At 40.2% G+C, this 25,280-nt stretch overlaps 1 protein-coding gene across 4 annotated transcripts; it reads left to right on the forward strand.

Annotated features, from left to right (window-relative positions):
- Positions 1–23,282, forward strand: ikzf1 (IKAROS family zinc finger 1 (Ikaros)). 4 transcript variants are annotated; one of them, XM_036574040.1, is made up of 8 exons: positions 1–129; positions 6,417–6,470; positions 8,532–8,651; positions 16,394–16,672; positions 19,375–19,542; positions 19,788–19,916; positions 20,439–20,570; positions 21,746–23,282. In XM_036574040.1, exons 2-8 carry the CDS (start codon positions 6,431–6,433, stop codon positions 22,489–22,491), a joined length of 1,614 nt encoding a protein of 537 aa, XP_036429933.1. In that variant the 5' UTR covers positions 1–129; positions 6,417–6,430; the 3' UTR covers positions 22,492–23,282. The 4 variants fall into 4 exon arrangements, with proteins under 4 accessions (XP_036429933.1, XP_036429934.1, XP_036429935.1 ...); XM_036574041.1 differs by lacking the exon at positions 20,439–20,570; XM_036574042.1 differs by lacking the exon at positions 16,394–16,672.
- The last annotated feature ends 1,998 nt before the right edge of the window (positions 23,283–25,280 follow it).

The following is a 25,280-nucleotide window of genomic DNA, read 5'->3' on the forward strand; positions in this document are numbered from 1 at the left end:
AGGAAGTGCCGTGGAGAGGGGAGGAGGGAGCGGGGGCCGCCATCATCCACGGAGCGCTGAGGAGCTGCGCACATGGAGGAGCGGGCCACAGCTGGAACAGCTTCATACTGCAGAGCCCGGGACTAGCAGGTAGGGGCCATTCACAGCGGGACACACACTCTCTCTCACACACACTCACACACACAGGGCGGGTTAAAAAGTGTTAGAGCTGAAGTTTTGGTGGAAGGAAGAAGACCGAACTGGCAGAGTGGGAAAAGATCCTGAACTAGAATAACATGTTCAGCAGGTGTTTAAAGTGAAAGACGTTCCCAGCTCTCCACTCACCCACCTCATGTTCTGTTGATCCGTGCGGACCCCCAGAGTGGACAGGTTTAGTAGAGGAAAGTTTTTGGAAAGTTTTTTTTTTCCTCGAGTTTTCCACACAGGAATAGTCTCCTCTCCCGAAAGTCCAAAAAAACATAATCATCCTTCGTTCTTCACCGAGTTTCTGAGGGTGATGATCTTAAGGCGAATGTGTGCTGAACGTGGCTGAAGGTATTTCGGGAATATTCTCTGTTCGGAGAGCTGCTTTCGCTCCTTTACGGAAGCTCCTCGTCTTTACGCACCTGTTGCTCATTCCGCTCTCTACTTGCTGTGTGAACGACACGGAGGCGATTAATCTCCAGTTTTCTTTCGTTAAAAAGCAGATCTGTGGATCTCACTGTATATAAAGTTTATTTGTACTCTCCATTGGCCAAAATTTCGAGGTAAATTTTTTTTTAAAGTGTGAATTTTCAATAACAGACAGATAGAGAGGGTGGTGGAAATAAAGGCGAGGAAAAAACGAAATAAATAAAGTTAAAAACAGAGTAATTTGTTTTTTTAAAGTGTGAGCTGCTGCTCTCCGTGCTTTCTGTCTGAGCTGTTTCTCTGTAAGACAGAAGTGAAGCTGTTCTGCTCTTGTGGGCATTAAAAACTTCACACGTTTATTCACCAAACTTTACGCTCTGTGTCGCAGCAGAAACCGAAAATAAATGTGTGAAGAAATTTAAAAAAGGCTTCACATCTATAGACCATGAAAATAAATGTTTTTTTAAAAAACGCCTACATTTTCCCGTTTGATTTCCGGTAAAAAGCATGAAAAAGAAATATGACATTTTCAAAACTATTTTTGTGGGGAAAAATGTGATACATCACTTTTTTGATGATGACGATGCTCATATTCCATATATAGCAAAACGAAATTTCAGCTAAACATCATATAGAATTGAATTTCTTTAAAGCCGTTTAAATTTCTATTAACGGGTGAATCAGCACATCGAAATCACATGTAGCCTTTCTACGATTATATTCCCTGAACCGACACCAAACTAGAAAATATACTTTAAAAAAGTAGATTAGATTAAATGAAGCAGACGGAGATGAAGTGGTGAAGGTCCTGGAGTGAAGAGGTGCGGATGTAAATGAGGCTCATATAATGCTTCACTAAAGGCTCCCCACATCTGACAGATAGATAGATAGATGGATAGATAGACAGGCAGTCAGACTGATAGAGATCAGCACTTGCACCCGCTGCTCTGTTGAAATCCCCACTGATGCAACAGAAAGGAGTGAATGTGAGGAGCAGGTTTGGAGAACTTCACCCACCTCCACTGGCTTTAGGAGCTTTACTGCACTGATCACAAATGATCATCATCATCATCCTCATCATCATCATCATGTGTTGTCTAATAATATCTAAAGCTCTCTCTAAATACACACACATGGTGTGTGTGTGGGTGTGTATGTGTTCAAAATGCATCAGAACTCTGACACATTCATAACAAATGTAACATTAAAGACTTCAACAGATTTTAATATCACCATGTTTGTGGCTGGAGCCTAATTTCTTAACTTCGGTGACCTATTTTGTGACCTTTAAACTTTTTTTTCTTTTTTTCTAAGAAGTTGAACACAGCTAAACTAGTGCTGGCAGTTTCCATTAGGAATTGTAATAATTAAAGAAAATAAAAATGTATAAAATGTATAATATGATAAAAAAATGTATGTTAAAAGATTAGAGCAATTTAGCTTTACAAAAAAATAAAAAGGAAAGACAAAAAAATACAAAAGAGAAAATTAGTTTTATTATATGAATCCCCTGTGTGAGTGTGGTTTACAGTGAAATGAGACAGCAGCTCATTTACTGACATCTTTCAGAAAACAAATTGCGTTAGGCCTTGGAGAAAGGAATATCCCTGACATTCACAAGACATATTTAGAAATCAGGGAATTTACAGGTCATTTTTTAGGGTTTAGATTCCCTCAGTTCCCTCAAATGTTCCCAGAGCTTCTCCCCAAAGCAGAAATTCCACAACTTCACAGAAGCTTTTATGGTTAATAAAGACTTCATCTCAGCTTCTTTACTTCCCGTTAGAACCCTGAGTCAAATGAAACCCTGTTAACTCCACGCAGCACTCTAGAGCAGTTCTTCTCACCTCTGAACGCCTCTGACCTGAGCCATGTCATTTTGTCTGTTTAACGGTTTCGCAGTGCGTAGTCTCCACCCTTCTCCTCTTGAGCTTTTTTGTTTTCATGTTTAGCACTGCTTCTCTCTTCCCTCTATACACTCTCTCTCATACTCTGTCTGACACACAGACACATACAGACACACATACACAGTCACATCTGCGAATGGTGTTTAAAGGTATCTTTTTACTGTCACCAGGTTAATGGTACTACACTTTTTAATGTCAGCAAAGCAGTCTGTCTACACTGCAGTGTTCTCTCCATATCTATACTCGCATACACATGCAGAGAAACTGCCAGGAGAACTGAACAGCAGCAGAAAACAGCACAACATCAATTTAAGTTACAGAAAGTCACATGAGAAGCTCATACAGCACTGTGCAAAAGTCAGAGACCGCCCTTGATTTATTTTATTTCCAGTCAAAACAGACAAGTTATTGATTTTTCAGTGTCAGGAAAAAAAGGAAACAAAACAGAATATTACATAGAAGCCTCAACAACTGAGTATTCAGTGTTCACTCTTTACCTTTCTTACTGCTTCCATTCTTTTCGGCTTGCTTTCAGTTTCTCAAAGAAATCACTTGGGTTATTTTTCCACACCTCAGTCTTAGAAGTTGGTTGCATTTTCTGGTTTCCACCATTCAAGTGACCTTAAACACATCCAGTTATGTTGACATCTGGGCTCTGGGGTGGTCAGTCCACCGTTCCACCAGCACCTCTGCTGATTTGCAAATTTTCTTCTTTTTTTTTGTTTAATTCCTTTTCTCAGTAATGGCTTTTTGTCAGTGACACATCCTTTCAGACCCATAGAGTTCAGTGATCTTCTCACAGTGGAAGGATGGACAGAAACACCTGCAGATTTACTCAGATCTGAAGTAAGAGTGGAGCTTGATTTTCTCCTCTCTCTCAGAAATGAAAGCTTTAAGTGCTGTTTATCTGATGGGGACAGTTTTGGTGGTCTACCAGATCTCACACCGTAGTTAGACATCCCATCTTCTCTGTATCTTTTAATCATTTTTTGAACTCCAATTTTGGAAACTCCTTTTTTTCACTTTGACTTTCTCCTTTTTTGTGAATTATCTTATATCGAATCTACTCTGAAATATTTCCTGAAAATGAATAACTTGTATTTAATGGTAGTTTCGAGTAGAAATGAAATAAAGGAAGGGTGGTCTCTGACTCTGAGTGAAGCTCAGTACCTTCACTGTCTGTTGCGTTCAGTGATGGGAGTGGGATATAATTTCTTTGCAGATGCTAGACATCAGTCTACCACACTGTTTCTTTCACTCTTTCTTCCTGCTCTCTATAAAAGTCCCCACTGAGGCATGACCAAATTAAAATTCAGAGCTCTCTGTCCTTCTTCTGTACACGTTTTAAAAAATCTTCTTGATCACACACAATTGCTCTCCTTTCTGTTATTTAAAAATGAAGTGAACTTCAGTGATGTGTGGGAGAGGCAGCGTTCGTCATATACTTTTGAAAATAAAGGTTTCTAACTGGCTCTTGGCTTGGACATATGATTCTAGGATCTTTTATTCGTATACAACCTTTATATTATATGGAGGTTCTTTAAACATTAAAAGGTTCCTTACACTCACACATCTACACTGCAAAAATGAATTATATTGAAGGTTTCTTTTGGGAACCAAACATTGTTCTTCTATGGCATTATGGCATTGTAAAGAAGTATTTTTGGTACCTTTATTTTTGAGACTATTTTATGAGCGCAACAGCATAAATGTGGGTGTAGTCAGATCTTAATCCCAGTATAGGTGGCCTTCCCAGAAGTATGCTGACACTAATATCAGTGCTAGTGCTTTTGGGAAACTCACCCTCATATGTTTCCCAAAAGTTCTGAAACTTTACAAATTACAGAGCATTTTTTTCCAGTTCATTCAAGTTATGTGAATGCTGTGTAACCTGAAGAGCCTCAATACTTTTGGGAAACTCTGAACATCTATGAGGAAGCATGCCACATGCCAGAGTTCATGCCCCCATCTAGACTACACCACATATTTTGGTTCCCCTTCTGGTAATTGTGTATCACTATTTTTGAAAAAAAATGGTATTTAAATGAAGAGAAAAGTCATCAAATGGAATGTGACAATCAAATCACGTTTCACTACACATACTGAGTTGAAACAGAAAAACAGGACCGTCAGAATTTCACTGTGAAAAATGAAAATGTGATTCTTTTGTATATTTTGAACACTCATATATGTAGATGAACTGACACAGAATTTCCAAGCCTACTCCAGAAGTGAAGTATGTGAAAGATCGGTCAACCTCCACCCCCTGCTTTATCCAAACCATCACAATTTCCCTTCACACCAGCTACCCAGAAAAGGGGGCACAGGGGGAATACCATACCCTCAGCAACACTCACACATACTCTCTCATAACCTGCCAGCACATAGGCACGCAAACCTCCCAGCAAATCATCTGCACCAGTGACCTTTAACCTTCACTCCCGCCGCGGCCCCCTCACACCGTGCAACCACACACCTGGCCGTTACTAGGGCCCTGAGTGTGCAGAGTCGTCGTCAGAAAGGCAGAGGCGTTGCGACAGACGGACGGCCGCTCGCTTCCCGCTATTTGTTCCAAATGTGTGGAGCCATCTGTCAGTGAAAACAGGAAGGCCTAGGTTCCCCTCCTCCCAGCAGGCGTGCTTCAGCTTGCTTGGCTATTTTCGGGAGCTTCACTTCTCCCTGTGTGGCGGCTGGCTGGGGCCGGGCACAGGCCTCCAGCGGGAGCGTCTTGAAGTGGCAGCGAGGAGGCCGAGGCTGTTGTGCCCATCTGCCGCGGGCCTGAGGGGCCGCTGCATTATTAATGGGGCCACGCGCACTGGTGACTCCTCAGATATGCAGGCCTGGCCTGAGGAAGCGCTCCGCGCTAAACTGCCTCCTCCTGCAAGAAAAAAAACAAACAAAAAAATCACTCTGCTGTCCTTCGTGGCCTACTGCATCGTCTTAACGCTCACTATCTCTCTTTGCCTTTTGTCCTCTTGTGCTTACTTTCTCCAGCCTCGTCTTAGTCATTCTTACTTTGACTTTGTTTTTCCATTCTTTCTCCTTCTCTCCTCCCATTCTCTCTCTTACTTCCTCTCTGTCTTTTTCACTTGCTCCCTGCGCTTCTTCCTCTTATTCCCCTGTCACCCTTGTCTTTCTCCTTCTCTCTCACTCTCCATCTTTTTCTCTGTGTCCACTTTTGAGAAGTCCACTTCTCCACTATGTGCCCATGAGAGCGAGCGAGTGAGAGAGAGAAAAAGAGAGAGAGAGAGAATGACAGAGAGAGAGAGAGAGAGAGAATGACAGAGAGAGAGAGAGAGAGAGAGAGAGAGAGAGGGAGAGAGAGAGACTGCCGGGCTCACCCATGCATGCTCAGTAAATTAGAGTGAACACGAGCGCCAATCAGCTGCCTATGCCAAGCACCCGCATCCCCCGTGACCCAGGGCCATCTAATTTTCTGCTTAATTTTGCGGCAGTCAGTTTGCATTTTTGGATGATTATGCGGTGGGAAATTAACAATAAATAACAAATGTGGTCTGAAAGGCTCCTCTCGAGTTTCCCGGCACCCCGCCCCTGAAAGCCCACCATCCAGCTGCAAGACGTAGCCAGCTCAGCCTTAGCTGGGCTGTCAGCCAGGGTAATGAAAATGTCTGTACTTCTTTGTAATGTAATGTAGAGGACAGTAGTGTCTGCTGCTGGAATGGGAGCGCTCTCGCAGGGGGTGATGGAGACACACAAAGAAAGGGCATTCCCCTTTAATCACTCGCCGCCCTCTCTTAGAGGGTTGTATTTGCAACAGTAGGTGTTGATGAAACTGAAACACTTTTTCTCTGTGTCTGTGTCTGTCTGGTTCTGTCTTTTACCCCCCCACACCCCTCACCCCATCCCCAATTCTTTCTTTCTTTCACTCACTGCTGTTAGAGTACCTGCACAGGATGGAGACCGAAGAGGCACAGGAAATGTCCCAAATAGCAGGTATAGCACTCTCTCACAACCTCAGAGTGTGGTAGGCCTCAGCTAACCCAAACCCTGCTGAGTTCTCAAAGTAGTTCTTGTATCAGTTTAGAGGCATCCAGAAAGCTGACTTCATTTGACTTGATCATGTGCTAAAGACAAAAGTTACGGCGAGCACTTTCCCAGGAAAAACAGAGAAACGGAAAAGGGAACATGCTCTTTAAATGGAGCAGATCTGTGACCTTCGGGAAACTGATGCACAATACTGAGATTCTTTCACGCTAGCACTGTTATGGCATATTGAACACGGTGCTAAAATGTTTAAAACTGAGGAGGTAACCTGCATATAACACATAAAGTATTCAGAGAAGAGAAACATCAACATCACATCAGTTCTTGCCCAAAACGTTAGAAATTATGTAAGAGCCGTAAAATGGCAACAAATGTTTTGGTATTAACAAATATGGTCGCAACTACATCATTTAAGCTGATGCTGAACTCTCTGCTGTATTTCAAATTACAATGCAAAGGTCCATCCGTCACTTTGATGACATGAGGATATTTCACTCAGCTAGTTCACAGAAGCTGTTCTGTTTAAACTCTTAAACCTCAGTGGCCACTTGGATAAAACACCTGAAACCCTTCTTGTAAGTTAAAAGATAAATTTACCTAAACTGAGGGATGCACATACATGTATTGCAAACTTCTTAACATTCCTCTTAATTAAGGGTTAGATTTTATTACAGCAAAAAAAGTAGTTCACAAGAATGTGATCCTCATGGTTACCATGGCAACAAAGATAAAATCAATAGTCCATATAGCTTTGTGTAAGCACGAAGAACTCTCTCTGCCCTTAAGGATATTTTTTACTTTCCACTGTTGTTTTTTTTCTTACGGTGAAGGGGTGTGTATGGACAAAATTCATTTAATGAGGAACACCTGCATCCAAGATTTCTGCATAATTCACTGGTTAAGATTGAAAACTCAAATCTCAAAAACAAAACAAAAAAAGTTATTCAGAGTGGTTTGATGTGACGTAGTTCATTGCAGAGAAACTTGCAGACTGGTTTCTTTACAGTGGTGGTGACAGAAACCAGGGCTCACAATGTCTGCAAGACAAATATAGCCATTTTCACTATTTGAAATCATCACTGAAACTATACCTCTTCTGAGCTTTTATATGTGATGGTCATACAGTCATATGCAAGTTTGCACACAGTTTGAACACCCCTGGTTAAATTACATGTTTTGTTGTTTTTATTAGTGAAAATGAGTCACATCTCCTACAGAGAAAACACTTAAATATGGCAATTTTCTGTAAATTTTAGTGCACAATATCTAACATATTGGACAAAAACTAAAGCATATTCTATAAAATGTGCCATAACTTTTGAACATGGGCCACATTTGATGTTTTTTTATTTATTTTATTTTATTTTAGATTCAGCAAATAAAAATCAACAAAGTGTTGCCCAGACTTTTGCATATGACTGTAATGATAAAATAATGGTAAATCTCTGAAAAAATAAGTTCCTTTGGGTATACTCCCCACATGTACCTCTCTGCTATAAATGGCTTTTTAAAAATATGTTATAGGCCTCATAAAACTACTGTAAAACAATGTCTCAGACATCAGGCAGCATATTTCTAATAATTTCATGAATATGCACATTCTTTCATGGAGCTTTTAAAGGCATTAAATTCTTCAGACGTCTGGTTTCTATCATGACCACTGTGAACAGTTCTGACTCTGTAAATTTCTCTAGAATGGAACATTTCAGATCAGACCATTCTGAATGACTTTGTTTACACTTTAATGGTGTAATTATTCAGAAATGGAATTCCCCTTTCAGATCCACTTAGGCAAGCAGTCACAGGCTTATTATTTAGTTGTTAATCTTAAGGCTTATTATCCAAGAACTGCTATAAACAATTCAGCATCTACTGTGAAACTAATATTTGAGTTATGTAGGTATAAGAGTGAGCTGACGGGGTTAATTAGTAATACACTGAAACAGTGAGTTTGAGTTCTGTGACGAGATGGAGAACTGCTTCATACAGAGGCTCTTTTTTTCTCATCAGGAAGAGACAGTCCTCCTACAAACGAGGGAGGTGAAGAGCAAGAGGAGGCCATGCCTGTCCCGGAGGACCTGTCGGCCAGCACTGGCCTGCAGCACAACAACCGCACTGACAAACCAGCGGGTGAGTCTCACAAGTGTGGCCAGCACAGCCACTACCGCAGAGTAGCTACAGTACTGAGGAATGGCCACTTAGTAAAAGTTTACCAAGAGGTTTTCAGACCCCAAGACCAGATAGCATGCAATGGTCAAAACCCTGCACAGATTACAAAATAAAAAAAATTTAAAAGAAAAAGCTAAAGGTGGCACTCCTGTTCCATTAAGTTAAAAAGAAAAATGTTAACGCTACACATTCTCACAAAGTGCAAAGCAAAAGCTTTCTTTTCACTTTTTAGTGGCATAAAAAACATGCTGACATGATTTTATCATAAATTTTCATCAGATCAAAACAAAAACGTAACTAAAGCATCACCTTTAACCCAGTTCTTCGTTACAGTTTGATTTGAAGTAATTTCGCAGTGGCAAGGCACGCAAACAAGAGCCCTCTTATCTATTAGAGAAGTGTGCTTGTGTGCTTATCTTGAGAAAATCTTTTACTTTTTAGAGAATACTGGGGTCGTCATGTTGCATACTTTTAAAAAGAAGTATAACGTGTAAAATAGGATTGGCTATTATTATGCCATAGCCTGTTTGAGTGGTTTTGTAGCTCCCCCATTTGAGTCTACTTAACCCAGCACACTAATGATTATGACTCGAGTGCTTGTTTTCCTGCTTCTCCATAATAAGGCATGAAAAAGAGAAGGCAGGAACACCTAGCAAACCACTTTAAAACAACTCCCCTCATTCTACTCTTCTTTGTATCAAATACTATTTGCATTCATTCTTAGAAATAGAAGAATTCAGTGTAATATGTACAATTAAGGCACAACAATTTATTCAAATTACACATGAATTAAGAACATGTATACTACACATAAAACGATCAATGAAAAATGTAGTTCTTTTCATTATAGTCTAATGATGAAAAGGTGTAATTAAAACATCTGATCTTAAGGTTTCTCCACACTTGAGTGGATATTCATTAGCTGCAGATCACAGGCTGATGTATGATTCTATCTGTTTGGATCTGTTTTTGTGCACTGGGTCAAGACTGGCAGTTTTTTAGGTGAAAATGGAAACAAACAGAGATAGAGATCTTGCAGCGTACGTCACTTTAGCTCGGCACGAAGCTGTCCGAACAATGGCTACAGCGCGGGTGGCGTACGAGTGTGAAGTAGGTTAACTAGACGCAAAGGCTGTGATGTGCGCAGGAGTGGAGCTGGCTAAGATGAAGTTAGCAGATGGCCTGTTTAAAATCTTGATGTATTTTAGTTTGGAATTTTCCCCTCCAGTAGTTCCAGATTAGCTTGGACTTAAATGCGCGCCCCAAACACTTTGAAGCTGCAGTAATTTAAAGAGAGCAAGAAAAAAAAAAGAAAAAAAAATGAGATGTCAGAGGAAACTGAAATAGGATGTGCAAGAGTTTCCTAAGAAGAACTTGCCAGAACTCAGTTTCAACACTCATGCAAGGAGATAAAATGTTTAGGAGCAACACCAGGCTAGCAAGGCATCGGCACACATGCACACACGATTCTGCACCTGCACTTTTTGCCATGCTTTCACTTCAACTGTCGAGATATTCACACATGCACACACGCATATGCATACACACACACACACACACACACACACACACCAACACTGCTAGGCTACGTGTTAGCTTATTTTAAATCAAACAGCCCAGCACAGTTTCTTTCACACCATGCTAAGCTAAGACAACAGAGAATCTAAGAAAAGTTGGTCAACATAGAAAACTTTCAAACTATAAATGCCACTACAGCATGTGATACCGGTCATACTGCAAAATGCCAGGTAACAACACAGCGCAGATGCACCAGCTAGCATATGTAGGTGACTCTGACCAGACATATTGTTTGGTGGCAGTGAGGTCATGGAGCACGTAGCAGTGGTACGTTGGAAGAAATGTACACTGTGGGCTCCAGTGGTTACATATGTCATTCTCTATGTGACTATACTACACAGATAACTATTGATTAGTCATCTGTTTTAGTGATCAGTGTGAGGCTGTCGACTTGTTTGTTAACACTTCATTTTTCCACTATTAGTCCAATGTTAAGATGAAAGCCAGGAATGTTTCTTGCAAAGCCAATTAGAGAGTTCTGACATTTGTTCAGAACTACTCACATGGCATGTATATCAGCTGTAACATTTTAGAATGCTAAATAAATTCTAAACATTTTAGAATTCTTTGGAATGCTAGACTTTTTTGCAGTAAGAACTTTGGTCAGATTTGAGCCAGTTCATTGTAAGGTGTATATCTTGCAGGAAAACAGGATATTTGATACAGATTACGGATAATCTTTAATCTGCCTTGCAAGGGTGTGCGTGCCTGTGTGCGTGTGTGTGTGTGTGTGTGTGTCTGCATATATTGCGCTGTCCTTGAAGATGTAATCAGTCAGTGTGTGAGAGGATGTGACTATTATATCTTTGCAGTGCATCACTGCCTCGCAGATTAAGGCAGAAACTTGGTAATGGAGCAGCAGCTATCTGTGCTGATGGTGTACTACTGGGGTGCAGCTTTGCACATTCGATCAGGACTGAGTGTGTGAGTGAGACAGGAAGGAGAAGAGCATCAGAATCACACCCAAAAACTGCGACGGCTCACACTGTCTCTTCATTCGGAATACAGAACACCTAGCGCCAGAGTGCAGCCAATAAACCAAACTATACTCTGTAAGCTTAAGCATACTCTGTATATTTTAATCTGTATTTGTATATACAGTACTGTGCAAAAGTCAGATTTTATCCTTTCATTTATGTAATTTTCAGTGAAAACTGCCATTAAGTTCACATTTTTAGTGTAATTTTTCTCTGTCAGAAAAAAGCAGTAAACATAGAAAAAATATATTTAACAGTGTCTCCAACATTAAGTATAATATCAAAATTATCAGCATTTAATTTGTCCCGTCTTTGTGTTTTTTGCACCCTACTGTCACTTTAACTCCTGCATCCTCCCAGTCTTAAAACCAATAAGTTACACCTGTGTCCTCCCAACAAAATGTGTCACTGGCATTATGTTCCCCCTTCAAACAGACCCTAACACTTACATAAGTAACTACCCAACCACTCCTTAACTTCCCTGCATATTTCTTTTTCATGTGCATCTAAAATGGCTAAAGGAGATATTTTGGAGGATATTAGATAGAAAATAATCCATTGGCATAAGGAAGTGGAAAGTGAAAGGAACAAAGTGAAAAACAGGAGTTTCCGAAACTGGAGTTAAAAAATCATTAAAAAATAGAGAGAAAATGGGAATTCTAAGAACCTTGCAAGGCCTGGTAGACCACCAAATCTGTCCCCATCAGATAAACAGCACTTAAAGCTTTCATTATTGAGAGAGGGGAGAAAATCAAGCTCCACTCTTGCTTCAGATCTAAATAAGTCCACAGGTGTTTCTGTCCATCCTTCCACTGTGAGAAGAAAACTCAATGCTGAAAGGAGGTGTAGCTGTCAAGAAGCCCTCAATGAGAAAACAGAATAGACCAAAAAAAAATAATAATAAAAAAAAATAATAAAATAGCACTAGAACACCAAAACTAGACCTCTGAGATGTGGAGTAAGGTTTTATGAACTGACGAGTCTAAATTTGTGATTACTTGGATTGTGAGAAGTAAAAAATGCAACCAGCTTCTAAGACTGAACTTTAGAAGGGTGGAAAACACCCCTGTAGGTCTCTTTGAAAAACTGAAAGTAAAAAATAGACTGGAAGCTGTAAGAAAGGCAAAGGGTGGACACACTGATACTAAGAAATTGTTAAACATATGTTTCCTGCTTTTTTTTGATGCTGAAACATGAGTGGCTGTTTTTGACTAAATTAAATCTTCAGAAAATGTAAATGTCAAAAGATTCTTTAATATTTTTACACAATGTGGAGGATCTCTAAACTTTAAAAAGGTTCTACACTCACACCTCTCATTTACAAAAATGGTTCTTTAAAGAAAGGTTTTCACTAAAGCGGGTTCTTCTCTGGCATTGTGGAAAGAACCCTTTTAGGCACCTGAATTTATAAGCATGTGGCTATATACTAATACTGTAACTAAAGCAAAGTAACTTTCGATTTTGTTCTTGTTTTTAAAAAATGCTCCTCTGGATCCAAGCCTGATTTTAAGTGTTATTTTTATTGTTATTTTTTTCACACGTGCAAAGTCAGTCAGCTTTTGTGCCATTGCCAGTTTACTGGCAAACACTTTGAAGTTCCTAAAAATGCAAAAGAAGCAGGCCTTTTTTCTCCTTATCAGAGCTCACACGTATACGCACGCTCATGCACACACACACATTCACACTGAGTAGAGCCGTGGTTAACTGTGTGGCTCCACAGCAATGAGTACGAAGCTATTTTCAGTTTGAGACAACATGAGCAGCGCTCTGAGAGGAACGTAGCTGACACCCAGTTTTACACACACACATCGACTGCAGTCAGGCGTCAGTCTATCCCGCCATTAGTGAATGCATCAAGTTTCGGGGTGAGTGTAAACCCACTCTGTGCCGCTTTGTAGAGTGCAAGGTTAAGGCCGTGTCTGACAGGAACAGTAGTCATAGTGTAAGCAGGATGAAGTGAGATCTAATGTCATCAGAATTGTTCTACTTTACAGTAGTGTAGCGCTCTTTGTTTGTCCTTGCATGTGGCTTTTGAAACTTGCTTCCCAAAAAGGGTAAATTAGGATGTGTGACCAACATTATATAAAGTAAAAGCTCCTCTTCCCATCCCCAGTTTAGTCACAACTTCCCCAAATCCATGAGAGACTTCAGCACACCAGCAAGGCTAGTTCCCTTTGCCAGGCTTGGGTCACATATCTCTGGACAGATCACACTACACCACGGGCAGAGGGACCGTAATGAGTTGCAAAGGAGAGGCTTGCGTATCTATTCCTACTTTGACTAAGAACTAAAGCGTCTGGTAAACTTTAAGATAATCATTGTACATAAAATCTGGAGAAAAAAAAATAGTTGCAGGCTTTAGATGAAAATAATTGGCTTGATTAGTGAACTCTGGAACAGTGTGCTAGAGAATAGGAGCAATGCAAGCTTAAACCCAGATTAAAACCATATTTATTCAGGCTAGCATAGTTAATTAGGTCTTTTTTACTAAAGCAATAAGCCAGGAGATGCTATGCAATATAGTAATTTTATCACCTTTAAGGGCTAGGCACAACATAAAGCAGAGCACAACAGCACAACCTCAGCCTTACTACATAATCATTAATCATCATTAATACTAATAATAATAATAAGTTCAATGTCTATAGTGCTTTTCACATACAAAAGGCTGCTTTACAATAAGAACTTTACATAATCACAGTATTACACATTCACATTATTCAGTTAAAACCTGGAAAACAACGCAAATAAAGCTATTCTTTAGTTACAGGAGTAAGGAATTAAAGCCTGGACCCACTGCTGGGCCCTCAACATTTACAGGGTTTTATAACTTGCAATTAGCTTTGAAGACTTTAGAACCAGAACTATCTATTTTATAATTCACATTCTATCATTTGAAATTGTGTTTGGCTGTTTTAGTTTTCCAAGTCTGTGTAAAGCACTTTATGATCTGGTAACTAAAATGAAAGTGCCATGTAAATAAAGATATTTTTATAATGCTACAGAGGAACTTTCTCTCAGGAGAGAGAGAGATAAAGAGAGAGAGAGAGAGAGAGAGAGAGAGAGAGAGAGAGAGAGAGATAGAGAGAGGGAGGGAGGGAGGGAAAGGGACAGATTCTGAGTGCTGATCAGCCGCCATGACTCTCTGAATATCTCTTGTGGATTGAGGTGCTTTTTGCTATCCGTTTGGTGAGCTCACACTTTTTCAACTTCGGGCTGACACTGACTCAACTTCCTTTTGGTCTTCAAATTAGCGATTCTGTTTTGGTGCCTCTCCCACCAACAAAGTGGTTTGCCGCTTTTTGTGGCAATGTTTGGGCTCACACTAGAATCTTTACAGATAACTTAATGCCTTAAATGGCCAGGGCCCACCGGCAGGCCCAAAGTTTTATTACACACTTCTATAACCTAAGAAGCTCATCTAGTTTGCATTGAAGTCCTTGTAGTTCCTGAATAATAAGCCTTAGTATGTAATAAGCCTGGGATATTATGAGGTTCATCTAATGTGAAGTAAAAAATAAAAACAAAAACAGCTATTAGTGCATATTAGAAGAGAAAGAAAAAGCAAACAGTGCTACATGTTCTCCATATGAATCATGTGACACAGTTGCTGATCCCTGTAGTTTACATGAAAAAAACCTTTGTGTCCCACAAAAACACTGTTTCAGTTGCATAGCTTCACAATTCCCTGTCTGTGCTTCCCTTTCTGTCACTTCTCCATAACTCTTGGTCTTTTTTCGGTTGGGCTGGCTCTGTTACTGAAGCTTCCCCTTTCCCCCTAGATTCCTATATTTCATTATTTCCACTTCTTCCTCTTCACTCTGTACAAACTGAGGTGAAGGCATGGGGAAATCAGACATGGCACCATTACATGTTAACCACAGAACGTAAACTCTGTGAGAAACGTTTTAAACAGGCAAGGCCGGCCGGCTTGTTTATAGGGCACAGTAGTGTGTAATTTAAAATGACCCTTATACAAATTGTCTACAAGTGCGTAGTTTTAAATCTATCTTAAATCTTAGAAGGTGTTCCTCATGGTGCTGTTTTAGGATCGCTTTTGTTCTGATGTGTTTCTGGAAAACTCATCTGGGGTCTTTTGTTTTTAGCTTACAGCCACATTATCTTTTTTGATCTTCTTAATCTTTTTCATGTTACAAAATGTTTTCAGTAATATAGACCGCCTTCTTAATTGGCCAGCTCACCTCACAGCCTCGCATCTCTATAGCCTCGCTTGTGTTAGTTCTTGCCTGTGTCTGTGTGTACGTATTTACCACGGTTTGTTGGTCTGGTTTACACCGCTGCACTCCTCAGTTTCACAGAGCTTCCTGTGTCTCTGTTTCCTGTTTATCAGTCACTTGTTTCAGAGAAGTGTGATGGTGAGAGAGATGGTGTATGGAGTTTGAATTTCCCAATTCCTGAGTGAGCAAACTCATACAGGAGCTTACTGTTTGACTACTGAGGTTTGTGTAGTGTTAAGAGAACACATCATACTTATTTTTTTGTCCAGTTTCTTATTCCAAATGGTATACAGACACTCATATCTAAGCTTTTACACTATTCGGCTTTCAGCTGCAACTTTGGAGGTTCTCTTTTTTATCCTTCTGCTTGAAATGTGACATTATGTTGAACAGGTGCAAAGCATAAAAACTAACTCAATAGCTATAGACCACATTGTATTAGCAATGTCAATAACATTAACTTTATATTATGTAGAAAGCTTAGATATTACCTGTTTAATTCCTTTAAATATATAAAAAGCTAGTTTGGTGTTTCCTGTGTAAGTCTATCTGAGTAACATTTGAAAAGGAAATAAAATCCATACTGTAACTCTTAAGGGAAAATCCAATTCACAGCACAGTTCATTCTTAGTTTTAATAAGTTAAAGGGCAGTACCAAGTACAGATGTCCAGTTTACTCTGAAGTATTACATCTTCCCCTAGCCAATTCAAAAAGGTCATATAAGGTAACTTGCCACCAAAGCCTGTACACTGAACATAGATCTGAGGCTCCTGCCCTAGGGCACAAAGAATGCTCAGCTATGGTAGGACTTTGGTAGATGAAAGTGTCAGCTACACAGCTAAAGCGATAGTCAGGGTGACCATCCAGCCTGCCACTTCACTAAACGGGCCCACTGCCCTCTTTTTCCAGCCTGCACTATAAAAGTTGAGGCTCGGAGTGACGAGGAGAACGGGCTGGCCGCTGAGATGAATGGAGAGGAGGAGGAGTGTGTTGCCGAGGACTTGCGCATGCTCGATGGCTCGGGGGCCAAAGTGAACGGCTCCCACGCGGGCCCCGACGGCAAGCCAGCGGGCGCCTACCCCACGGCCGGGGGCATCCGCCTCCCCAACGGGAAGCTCAAGTGCGATATCTGTGGAATAGTGTGCATTGGGCCCAATGTGCTGATGGTGCACAAGCGAAGCCACACTGGTAAGCACAACCGCCATCTACTCTTCCCTCCCTTTACTGTCACCCACACCCATAGCACAGAAGAGCTGACAGTGTGCAGGGCTGGATAGGATGCACAGAACATGCAAGAACAGAGCAGGGGCAGATGCAGAGCAGCTAAGGCCAGGCTGATGAGGCAGAGCGCAGACGTCGATATACATACTCTCGTTTCTTAGCAGGAGCCACAGTGCATTTGGAAAGTGCAACCCCCAAGTCCTACACACGGCTTTGGCATTCAGACAACAGACGAAAGGAAGTGGTTACACCAAACTGACTGAACGTACTGAACTATTACTGTGTTGAACAGACAACAAGTCTAATCGGCCTAAATATCTCTGGACCATTCTACAGTGTTAGCAGTGTCAATAGCATTAGCTTGACATTGTAGAGGCCTCAAATATTACCGTTGTAACCCCTTAAAGTGTATAGAAAGCTAGTTTTCAGTGCTGTGTCTTCCTGTGTTAGTCTAAGTGAAGTCTGCAAAGGAAATAAAGTAAAAATAATCTGTGTATCTAAATTGCAGCTGAGCGGCAACAGCAACAATTAGGCTGAAAGAAACCTCTACTAAATTAAAACGATCAGAGTATTTAATTTTTTTTTCTCTCTCACCCAAGATTGATATTCCATTGTAATGAGCCCAAACCAGTGGTGGAGAACATTTTTCAAAAAGGCACTTAACTTCTGCGCCCGAGGAGCTAATGAAACTCAAAACGGAAGAAAGGAACAGAGGCCTAATGCAAATGCAAAAAGAGCCTACAATAAAAGATATAATGAAGTGCTTCCTATTTAAATATAAATATTGGCTGGTGAGACTGTTCTCCTAAAATGCCTTTTTAATGAGTTTCTCTTTTTTCCGCCGTAGTTTTGCTGCTTCACTGGTGACTCTTATTTTATAGGGCTTTTGTAGAGAGGCTCGTATTAAAGCGGCTCTCCGAGAAATGCCAGAACACGCGGGCTGCCGGGATATTGGTTTATTCCAGAGGCGCTGATCAGGAAGACTGGCTCTCAAACACAAAGTGTTTCCTTCGCTTTATTTAAATGAGCGCCGCATTTGCATTGTGATGGGCCGCTCTTATTTTAGAGCCGAAGAAGAGGAAAAAATGAGATTTTCAGATCAAATTGACCCAGGCAGTGGTGCATTACGAAACTGGCAGGCCGAGGCTGAAAAGCCTGTTGTTGGATGAGAGCGCGAGCGGAGCGCGGGGGGCACGTGGAGGAGAGAGAGAGACTGAGAGAGAGAGAGAGAGAGAGAGCGAGAGAGAAAGAGAGAGAGAGAGAGAGAGAACGAGAGGAGAGGGAGGTAGGGAGAGGGAGGGAGCGAGAGAGTGAGAGTGAGAGAGGTATGCGAAGGAGAGCGTGGTAGAGGGAGGGAGAGAGTGAGGGGAACGCGCGCCCGGCTCGCGGCGCTCGGCTCGTGCAGCGCTCCCGCTGTAACAGCGCTGTAGGGCAGTGACCCCCGCTCACTGTGTAATAGTGCTGCTGTAGAACAGTGTCAGTAGCACTCAGCGCTGATCCATGTAGTGCAAATGAGTTACATGTGGCACTGCAGACATCTCAGTGCGGCAGGATTACAGGTGGTAGCACTGCTGTCAGCGAGCTCAGGACACACACACTGCTCCTCTCCACTTACACCCTCAGATGGCTGTTTAATCCAATAATAGTAATGATGAAATACAAATAACTGGAATAATAAGCACAGTCACTATAACTCTTCTTCTTCTTAGTATTATTAATATTATTAGTAGTACTATGCTGAAAATTGCAGTTTAAATAGCATTTATTTTTTTCATCAAAAACTGTAGTAGTCTAAATCAAAAATAAAACAGTTGGTCTCACTTCCTTTTGATACTGTCTTATACAAAAGTTTGGGCGGCTCCTCGTCCCATTACGTGTTTCGTTGATGTGAAAATAAGTACGTCATCTACAGAGAACACATTTTAATGCACAGTTACTGTTTATTTGCTGAATTTAACATATTGGAAAAATGTGGCCTGTGCAAAAGACACATTTTATATGTTGTATTTTTCCCCAACACCCTAAACTTAACAAATATAGAGAAATCATGCAACAAAATGCCATATTTAAGTCTGTTCTCTGCAGAGGATGTTCATTTATTTTCACTTAGAAAAATCAAAATAATTTGACTGGGGTGTTCAAACATTTTGCATATGACTGAAGATTATCTACAGATGCTTTAATTGCTTTAATCTGGTGAAACCCAACAAGTTTATATCAGCAACATTAGGTTTAGGGGTAGGTTTAGGTTCTGAGTGGAAGTTAAGGTTAGGTTAAAGGTTTATATTTATGTTTAGAGGCTCAATGACATTCAACTTACAGTTAATTCACATTTAATAGATATTTAGTGTGAAGGTTAATTACAGACTAGGCAACGGCGAACTCATCAGAAACAACTGAATACCAGTATGAATATCGATTAATAAAAATAAAAAGTGAAAATGAAATGGAAGTTTATTATACAGCATAAAATGTCAGTGGACACAAATACCATGTACATAGAAAACAGAAAAATCTGTAATTAAACATTTTTTAAATTTTGTAAAATGTGAAAAAATTTTGTTTTAGAGATGAAAGAAACAGGTTGTTTAGTGTGATGTAATGTAACACTGTGCCTTCTGATTTCCCCTTTTCTGACTGTGTTCCATCTTGTTTTGTTTTTCTCTCAGGTGAAAGGCCCTTCCAGTGCAGTCAGTGTGGCGCCTCCTTCACTCAGAAGGGAAACCTCCTACGGCACATCAAACTCCACTCCGGAGAGAAACCCTTCAAATGTCACCTGTGCAACTATGCATGTCGCCGCAGGGACGCCCTCACCGGACACCTTCGCACTCACTCAGGTAATTCACAGCACTCCTGATCAAATTCTTCCTGTTAAACACAGCATTAAAATCTAGGAGCCTCTATCCTGTCCTGGACACTTGTAAGAACCCAGATCTGTTTTGGGCCATTTTATAAATTGATCAAAAGTTCACTTTGTGGAAAAGTGAATTATACTTTATAAAGTCATTGCATTTTGTTGAAGTCAACGCTGTCAACATTATCATGTCTTCTTCAACACCTCCTTTTTCTTTCGAACTGACAGTTGGAAAGCCCCACAAATGTGCTTACTGTGGGCGCAGCTACAAGCAGCGAAGCTCGCTGGAAGAGCACAAGGAGCGATGTCACAACTACCTGCAGTGCATGGGCCTCCAGAACAGCATCTATAGCACAGGTCAGCACATGCCAGCACACAGACACTCTTACCCCCTCTTATGGACACAGAAAAACATTCATCTAATCAAAGAAAACCTACACTAAGATCACATAAATGTGGGTCTTATTAGTACAATTAGTACAAGATTGTCAAAACCTAAACAGAGTGTTTATAGATTACTTTGAGAAGTCATACATATATTAGGTGGACCTATACGTCACGGCTGGTGGCAGGTTTTTCCTTGAATTGCCTGAATGTGTAGTTACCCAAAACTCGCAACAGGAATCTCAAACTTTCTAAAGGACGTAACTTCCTTGAGAGGTTATTATGTGATTTACTGCATTATTCCTATTAGAAGATTGTATGCATCAAAATTTAGACCTTTTAAATAAAGTATGAAAAGTGCGAGGCAGAAACTTTCAATTGAAAGTTTAGTTCACAAAATGCAGATTAATGCAGATAATGCGTTTTATATCTGCAAGCCAGGTGTATTTGTGTATTTGCATCTTATACGTGGTTTCTCTGTCTTGCTTTTTATAGTGAAGGAAGAGAACAGCCAGAGTGAGCAGAGGGAAGACATAAACCTGGCTGCATCTGAGAGAGCCTTGGTGCTAGACAGAATAGCTAACAATGTAGCTAAGCGTAAGAGCTCTATGCCACAGAAGTTTGTGGGTAAGAGTTGCAGTCTGCTTTCTTTATGTTTAAAGGAAGTTGCCATATCTCCCAAAAAAGGATAGCCTTACTGCATGAAATCTGTGTGTGTACAGAAGTATCGTGAGTGCATATGAGGCATACGTTTGAGAGAGTAGAAGGCTGCAATATACAATAAGCAAGTCTAAAATATCACCACTGTGGGAACAAAACCTTGTATCTTAATTTTTGTTGTTTTTCTTTTTTTTATTATTATTATTTTTTAATAAATTGAAAATGCCAGCTGCCCTTTATTTTGTGTCAGACTTTTATGATGATGAGACCATTAGAAATGGTTGAGAATCACCTAAAATAAAATGTCTTTCTGTTATCTTTAAAATTTTAAAGTTCAGAAGTTAAGAAAGTTTTTTTTCCTTCTCCTACTTTTTTGGGAATATGAGATTTTGTTCCAATAGCACCGATGGGTTTTTATGTTTTTATTTTTAAAAAGATTCCTATTATTTTTGTTTATATATTTTAAATATGTGAACAAGGCAATCAGGTATCTCTTTTTGAATTTGTTATTGTTAGGTTTTCATGTATTTGCAAGTATTCTTATGTTATTCTTATTGTATCTTTGTGCTTCATTGTTGATACAGACATTGTATTACTACTATTAAGTTATTTTAAATAGACAGACAATAGAACAGTATTTTGTGTTGTATTGTGAATAGTTAAATTCATGTCTCATTTAACACACACATATATGACATACAGTCATTTGCAAAGGTTTTAACATCCCTGGTAAAATTGTTGTTGATATTCTAAGTAAAAATACGTTGAACACCTCCACAGGGAACAAACGTAAATATGGTATTTTCTAATCATTTTAATGCCCAATTGCTATTTATTTGCTGAGTTCAACATATTGGAAAAAATAAATCATAACTTTTGCAAAGGCCACATTGTATGTTTTCCCCCAATATTTTAAATTCAGCAAACAAACAGTGTGTTTTAAAATGTGCAAAAGTGGAGGATTATTAACTTCTTTTCACTTAGAAAATCAACAAAACATGTCATTTGACCTGTGCAGACAACTGTATATGAGACATTACAGGATAAATCATCATCTTAAATGCTTTTAAAAGTAACATAAATAGTGTCAGTTCTGTGGGCATCATCTCAACTCTGTTTTTTTCTCTCTCTTTTTCTTTTAGGTGAGAAGCGCTACGCTGACCTTCCGTTTGAGGGTGGCTCGGGGGAGATGATGCAGCCTCATGTGATAGACCAGGCAATCAACAGCGCCATAAGCTACCTGGGGGCTGAGTCCCTGCGGCCGCTGGTCCAGACCCCACCCGGCTCTGGCACAGACATGGTGGTCAGCCCCATCTACAACCTGCACAAATCGCAGTCAGCCGAGGGCAACGGCCTGTCGGCTAAAGACAGCGCTGCTGAGAACCTCCTGCTGCTGTCCAAGTCCAAATCGGCATCCAGTGAAAAGGACGGCTCTCCCAGCCCCAGCGGCCAGGACTCCACTGACACGGAAAGCAACAATGAGGAGCGGGCAGGAGTCGGGGGAGGGGGACCAACGGCAGCTGCCGCTGCTGCTGCGGGAGGCCTCATCTATCTGACCAATCACATGGCCCCGGGAGTGCGGAACGGAGGCTTGCCGCTGGTGAAGGAGGAGCAGCAGAGGCACTTTGAGGCGCTGCGTGCGGCGGGCATGGAGCTGGGCATGGGAGTGACCACTGAGGGCTTTAAGGTGCTGACCGCAGAGGGAGAGGAGGTCAGGGCGTATCGCTGTGTCCACTGCAGGGTGCTCTTCCTGGACCATGTCATGTACACCATTCACATGGGCTGCCATGGCTTCCGAGACCCCTTTGAGTGCAACCTGTGTGGCTACCGCAGTCAGGACCGCTACGAGTTCTCCTCACACATCACACGCGGAGAACACCGCTATTGAACATGCACACACACACAATCTCACACACATTGATATAAAGAGACACACAGTCGTTCAGCGTACACCACACAAACTCTTAATCGGAATTTCTTTTTACATGTTGTCTGAACGCTGTATGCATGTTGGAAGGTTTAATTGGACATTTCATTTTGTTACACACTGATTAACCCAGACAGATGTAAATACAATTCACTGTCTTGTCTATTTTTCTATAATTGTTTGAGTTACCAACAAGTGTCAGCGTATATATGTGGAAAGAGAAGTTGCTTTCCAAACACTGGGAATGGAAATGAAGTAGAAATATTATTGTTAATTATTTTGAAGACAAATATCCAAATAAATTCTTCTTGGACTGATGTGACAAAAAAAAGTCTGTTTTTAAGAGCAGCCTACAGTTTACCTAAAAATGCATCACTGTCATAAAAGAATACTGCATAAGAAAATTAGCAACTTTCTTAGTAGTTTGACCAAATCATACCAAAATTTCATGACACATAAAATGTTCACGGTCAGTTTTTCTTGTCACAGCAAAGATATACTGGAATAATGATTGTATGACTTATCATCAGAAGTATTGACATCTTGCGGACAAAGGACTGTAATCCTCCTACCTGTGTAATTATGACCAGTAGCTTTTTGCCCCACTGTATTTCTTTCTTTATCCTGATGTTTTTTTTATTATTATTATTTAACTGTAGATTTTGACAGTATTTTACACATTTAGCATCAGCACCTAAGAAAATACATGCTTGCAAAATATCAATAAAGATATTTTACATTTGTGCAACATCTACCAGTGTGGGAGCTTTCCATTTTAATGTTTTTCCATTTTCCATTTTAATGGTTTTTAATCGAGGTCCATATCAGACTACGATTTACAGTTAAAACAAACTTCAATATGCAATAACTAACCAAGTTCCAAGCTCCAAATTATTAAGTTTAAGGAATTCAAAATTGCACAAGACACTTTTTCTCATGTATATAATTGACCTAAAATGTCTATCAACCCTGGCTGTAGCTGCCAACTGTCGGAGGAAAACACTTGTAGGAAGAGAAATGATTGACACTCATATTATATGAACAAAAATGAATAAATTTAAGAAAGAAAGTTTAAAAAATACAAATCAATCAATAATAGAAGACCAGGAAGAGCAGACATAACTTCAGGTTTGGGTTTCAAATAAAATATAATAAAAAAAAATAAAAAAAAGTTTAATGCTTCATTCAGGAATTCTTAGGTCTCAATACTTTTGTTCATTACTGAAGCATATGAGGTGGGAAAAGGGCACTAAGGGCACAGAGGACATGCCAGTAAACTTAACTGTTGTAATAAAATCTACTTGACATTGTTTCAGCAATGCAGTGCACAACAAACCATGCTGGAATTTACCATCTTATGTGGCCCACAAATTAGGCGTATGTTTGAGATACACCTGATAGGTACGTATCGAACATCAGATAGACTGCCGGGCGAGCGACTGGGGCATCTGCAGTGCACAGAAACACACACACGCACACACACACATCCAGATGGCTCCTGTGTGATTGGGCGGAAACGGGAAGCAGCTGTAGCCAGTGCGGAGTCCCCACGCTTCAGTGGGACCTAACGGTGGAGACAGTGCATTTGCATGAGAGGGATAATCTGGCCAGCACCCACCCACCAGCCCTCCCCACCAGCATCTATCCAAAATCTCACTTCTCCTTTCTACACAAACTAATAAAAGCCGTACTACATTTCTTATTGACTCCACCCATTCATATGTGCTGTTAATAAAAAAAACTGCTGGGTGGGTGGCTAAGGAAAGGTTTTCCCAAATGAATAATCTGATGCAATACATGAGAAACTAATAAAATGTAAGTACACTCTTGAATTGGTATAGAAACTACCAATTAACTGTCATGTGGAGGTTCTTTAGACTTTAAATCACTTGGACATATCATTTACAAATAAAGATCCTGTAATAACCATCGCTTAAAGGTTGTTTAGGGAACCAGAAGTGGTTCTGCTGTGACATTATTCCAAAGAACCCCTCTTGAAACCTTTATTTTTAATATTATATATACATATCAGGTTCTATCTTATGAGGTGCAGTTAAGGTATAGATAAAGACGAGAGCTAGCAGTAGGAGGTGTTTGCACAGCTCCAGAGGAATTCTGGGCGTCCTGTCTTCTCAGTCCGGCTGAGGGCTGCCCCTGCTGTTCTGACAGATTTCCATCAGTCCTCAGGGATGCGCTCACTACTTGCACTGCTGGCTAGTTTTACAAAGTTCCAACACTGTAGCCAACCACATGACCCTGAAATATTCATTAACCGACTTGACAAAAAAGATCAAAAATAAATGAAAGCCTTTTTTCATGGGCTTCCAGTTTTTCTAAGATTGTTTCATAAAAATTACATGACTGGTTCATTTCATGTGAGTACAATCTATAATCAGTGTTGCTATGTCTGGCAACAGCACTCCAGGAGTTTACAGATCAGCCATACTTTTTCATCTCAGCCCTAAGATATTTTAGAGATTTGAGTTCACTGCTGTGTTGTGAGACTTTTTTGTGAACAAAGACAAGAAAAAAAAAGCTACCCAGTTATGCTCAAATGCTCAATAGTCATTGTTGATCTTGGTGTGTGAATCCTTACAAAACTTTCTCCACAGACTAGCAGGTACTACACCATCTTGACATGCCATGTTTATGACAATGTTTGATTTTATTCTTCAGAACAAATTTCAAATGGTCACAATTGAAGAATGGATAAATATATATATATATATATGTATATGATATATATATAT

This window comes from Colossoma macropomum, unplaced genomic scaffold (genome assembly GCF_904425465.1).
Source record: "Colossoma macropomum unplaced genomic scaffold, Colossoma_macropomum, whole genome shotgun sequence".
In the NCBI taxonomy this organism is placed as follows: Eukaryota; Metazoa; Chordata; class Actinopteri; order Characiformes; family Serrasalmidae; genus Colossoma; species Colossoma macropomum.

Excerpts from the sequence above, each read along its gene's own strand:
- ikzf1 (XM_036574040.1), top strand. The coding sequence starts at position 6,431 with ATGGAGACCGAAGAGGCACAGGAAATGTCCCAAATAGCAG. Across the intron at positions 16,673-19,374 it reads GCACAAGCGAAGCCACACTG|GTGAAAGGCCCTTCCAGTGC; the intron begins GTAAGCACAACC and ends TTTTTCTCTCAG. Across the intron at positions 20,571-21,745 it reads TATGCCACAGAAGTTTGTGG|GTGAGAAGCGCTACGCTGAC; the intron begins GTAAGAGTTGCA and ends TTTTTCTTTTAG.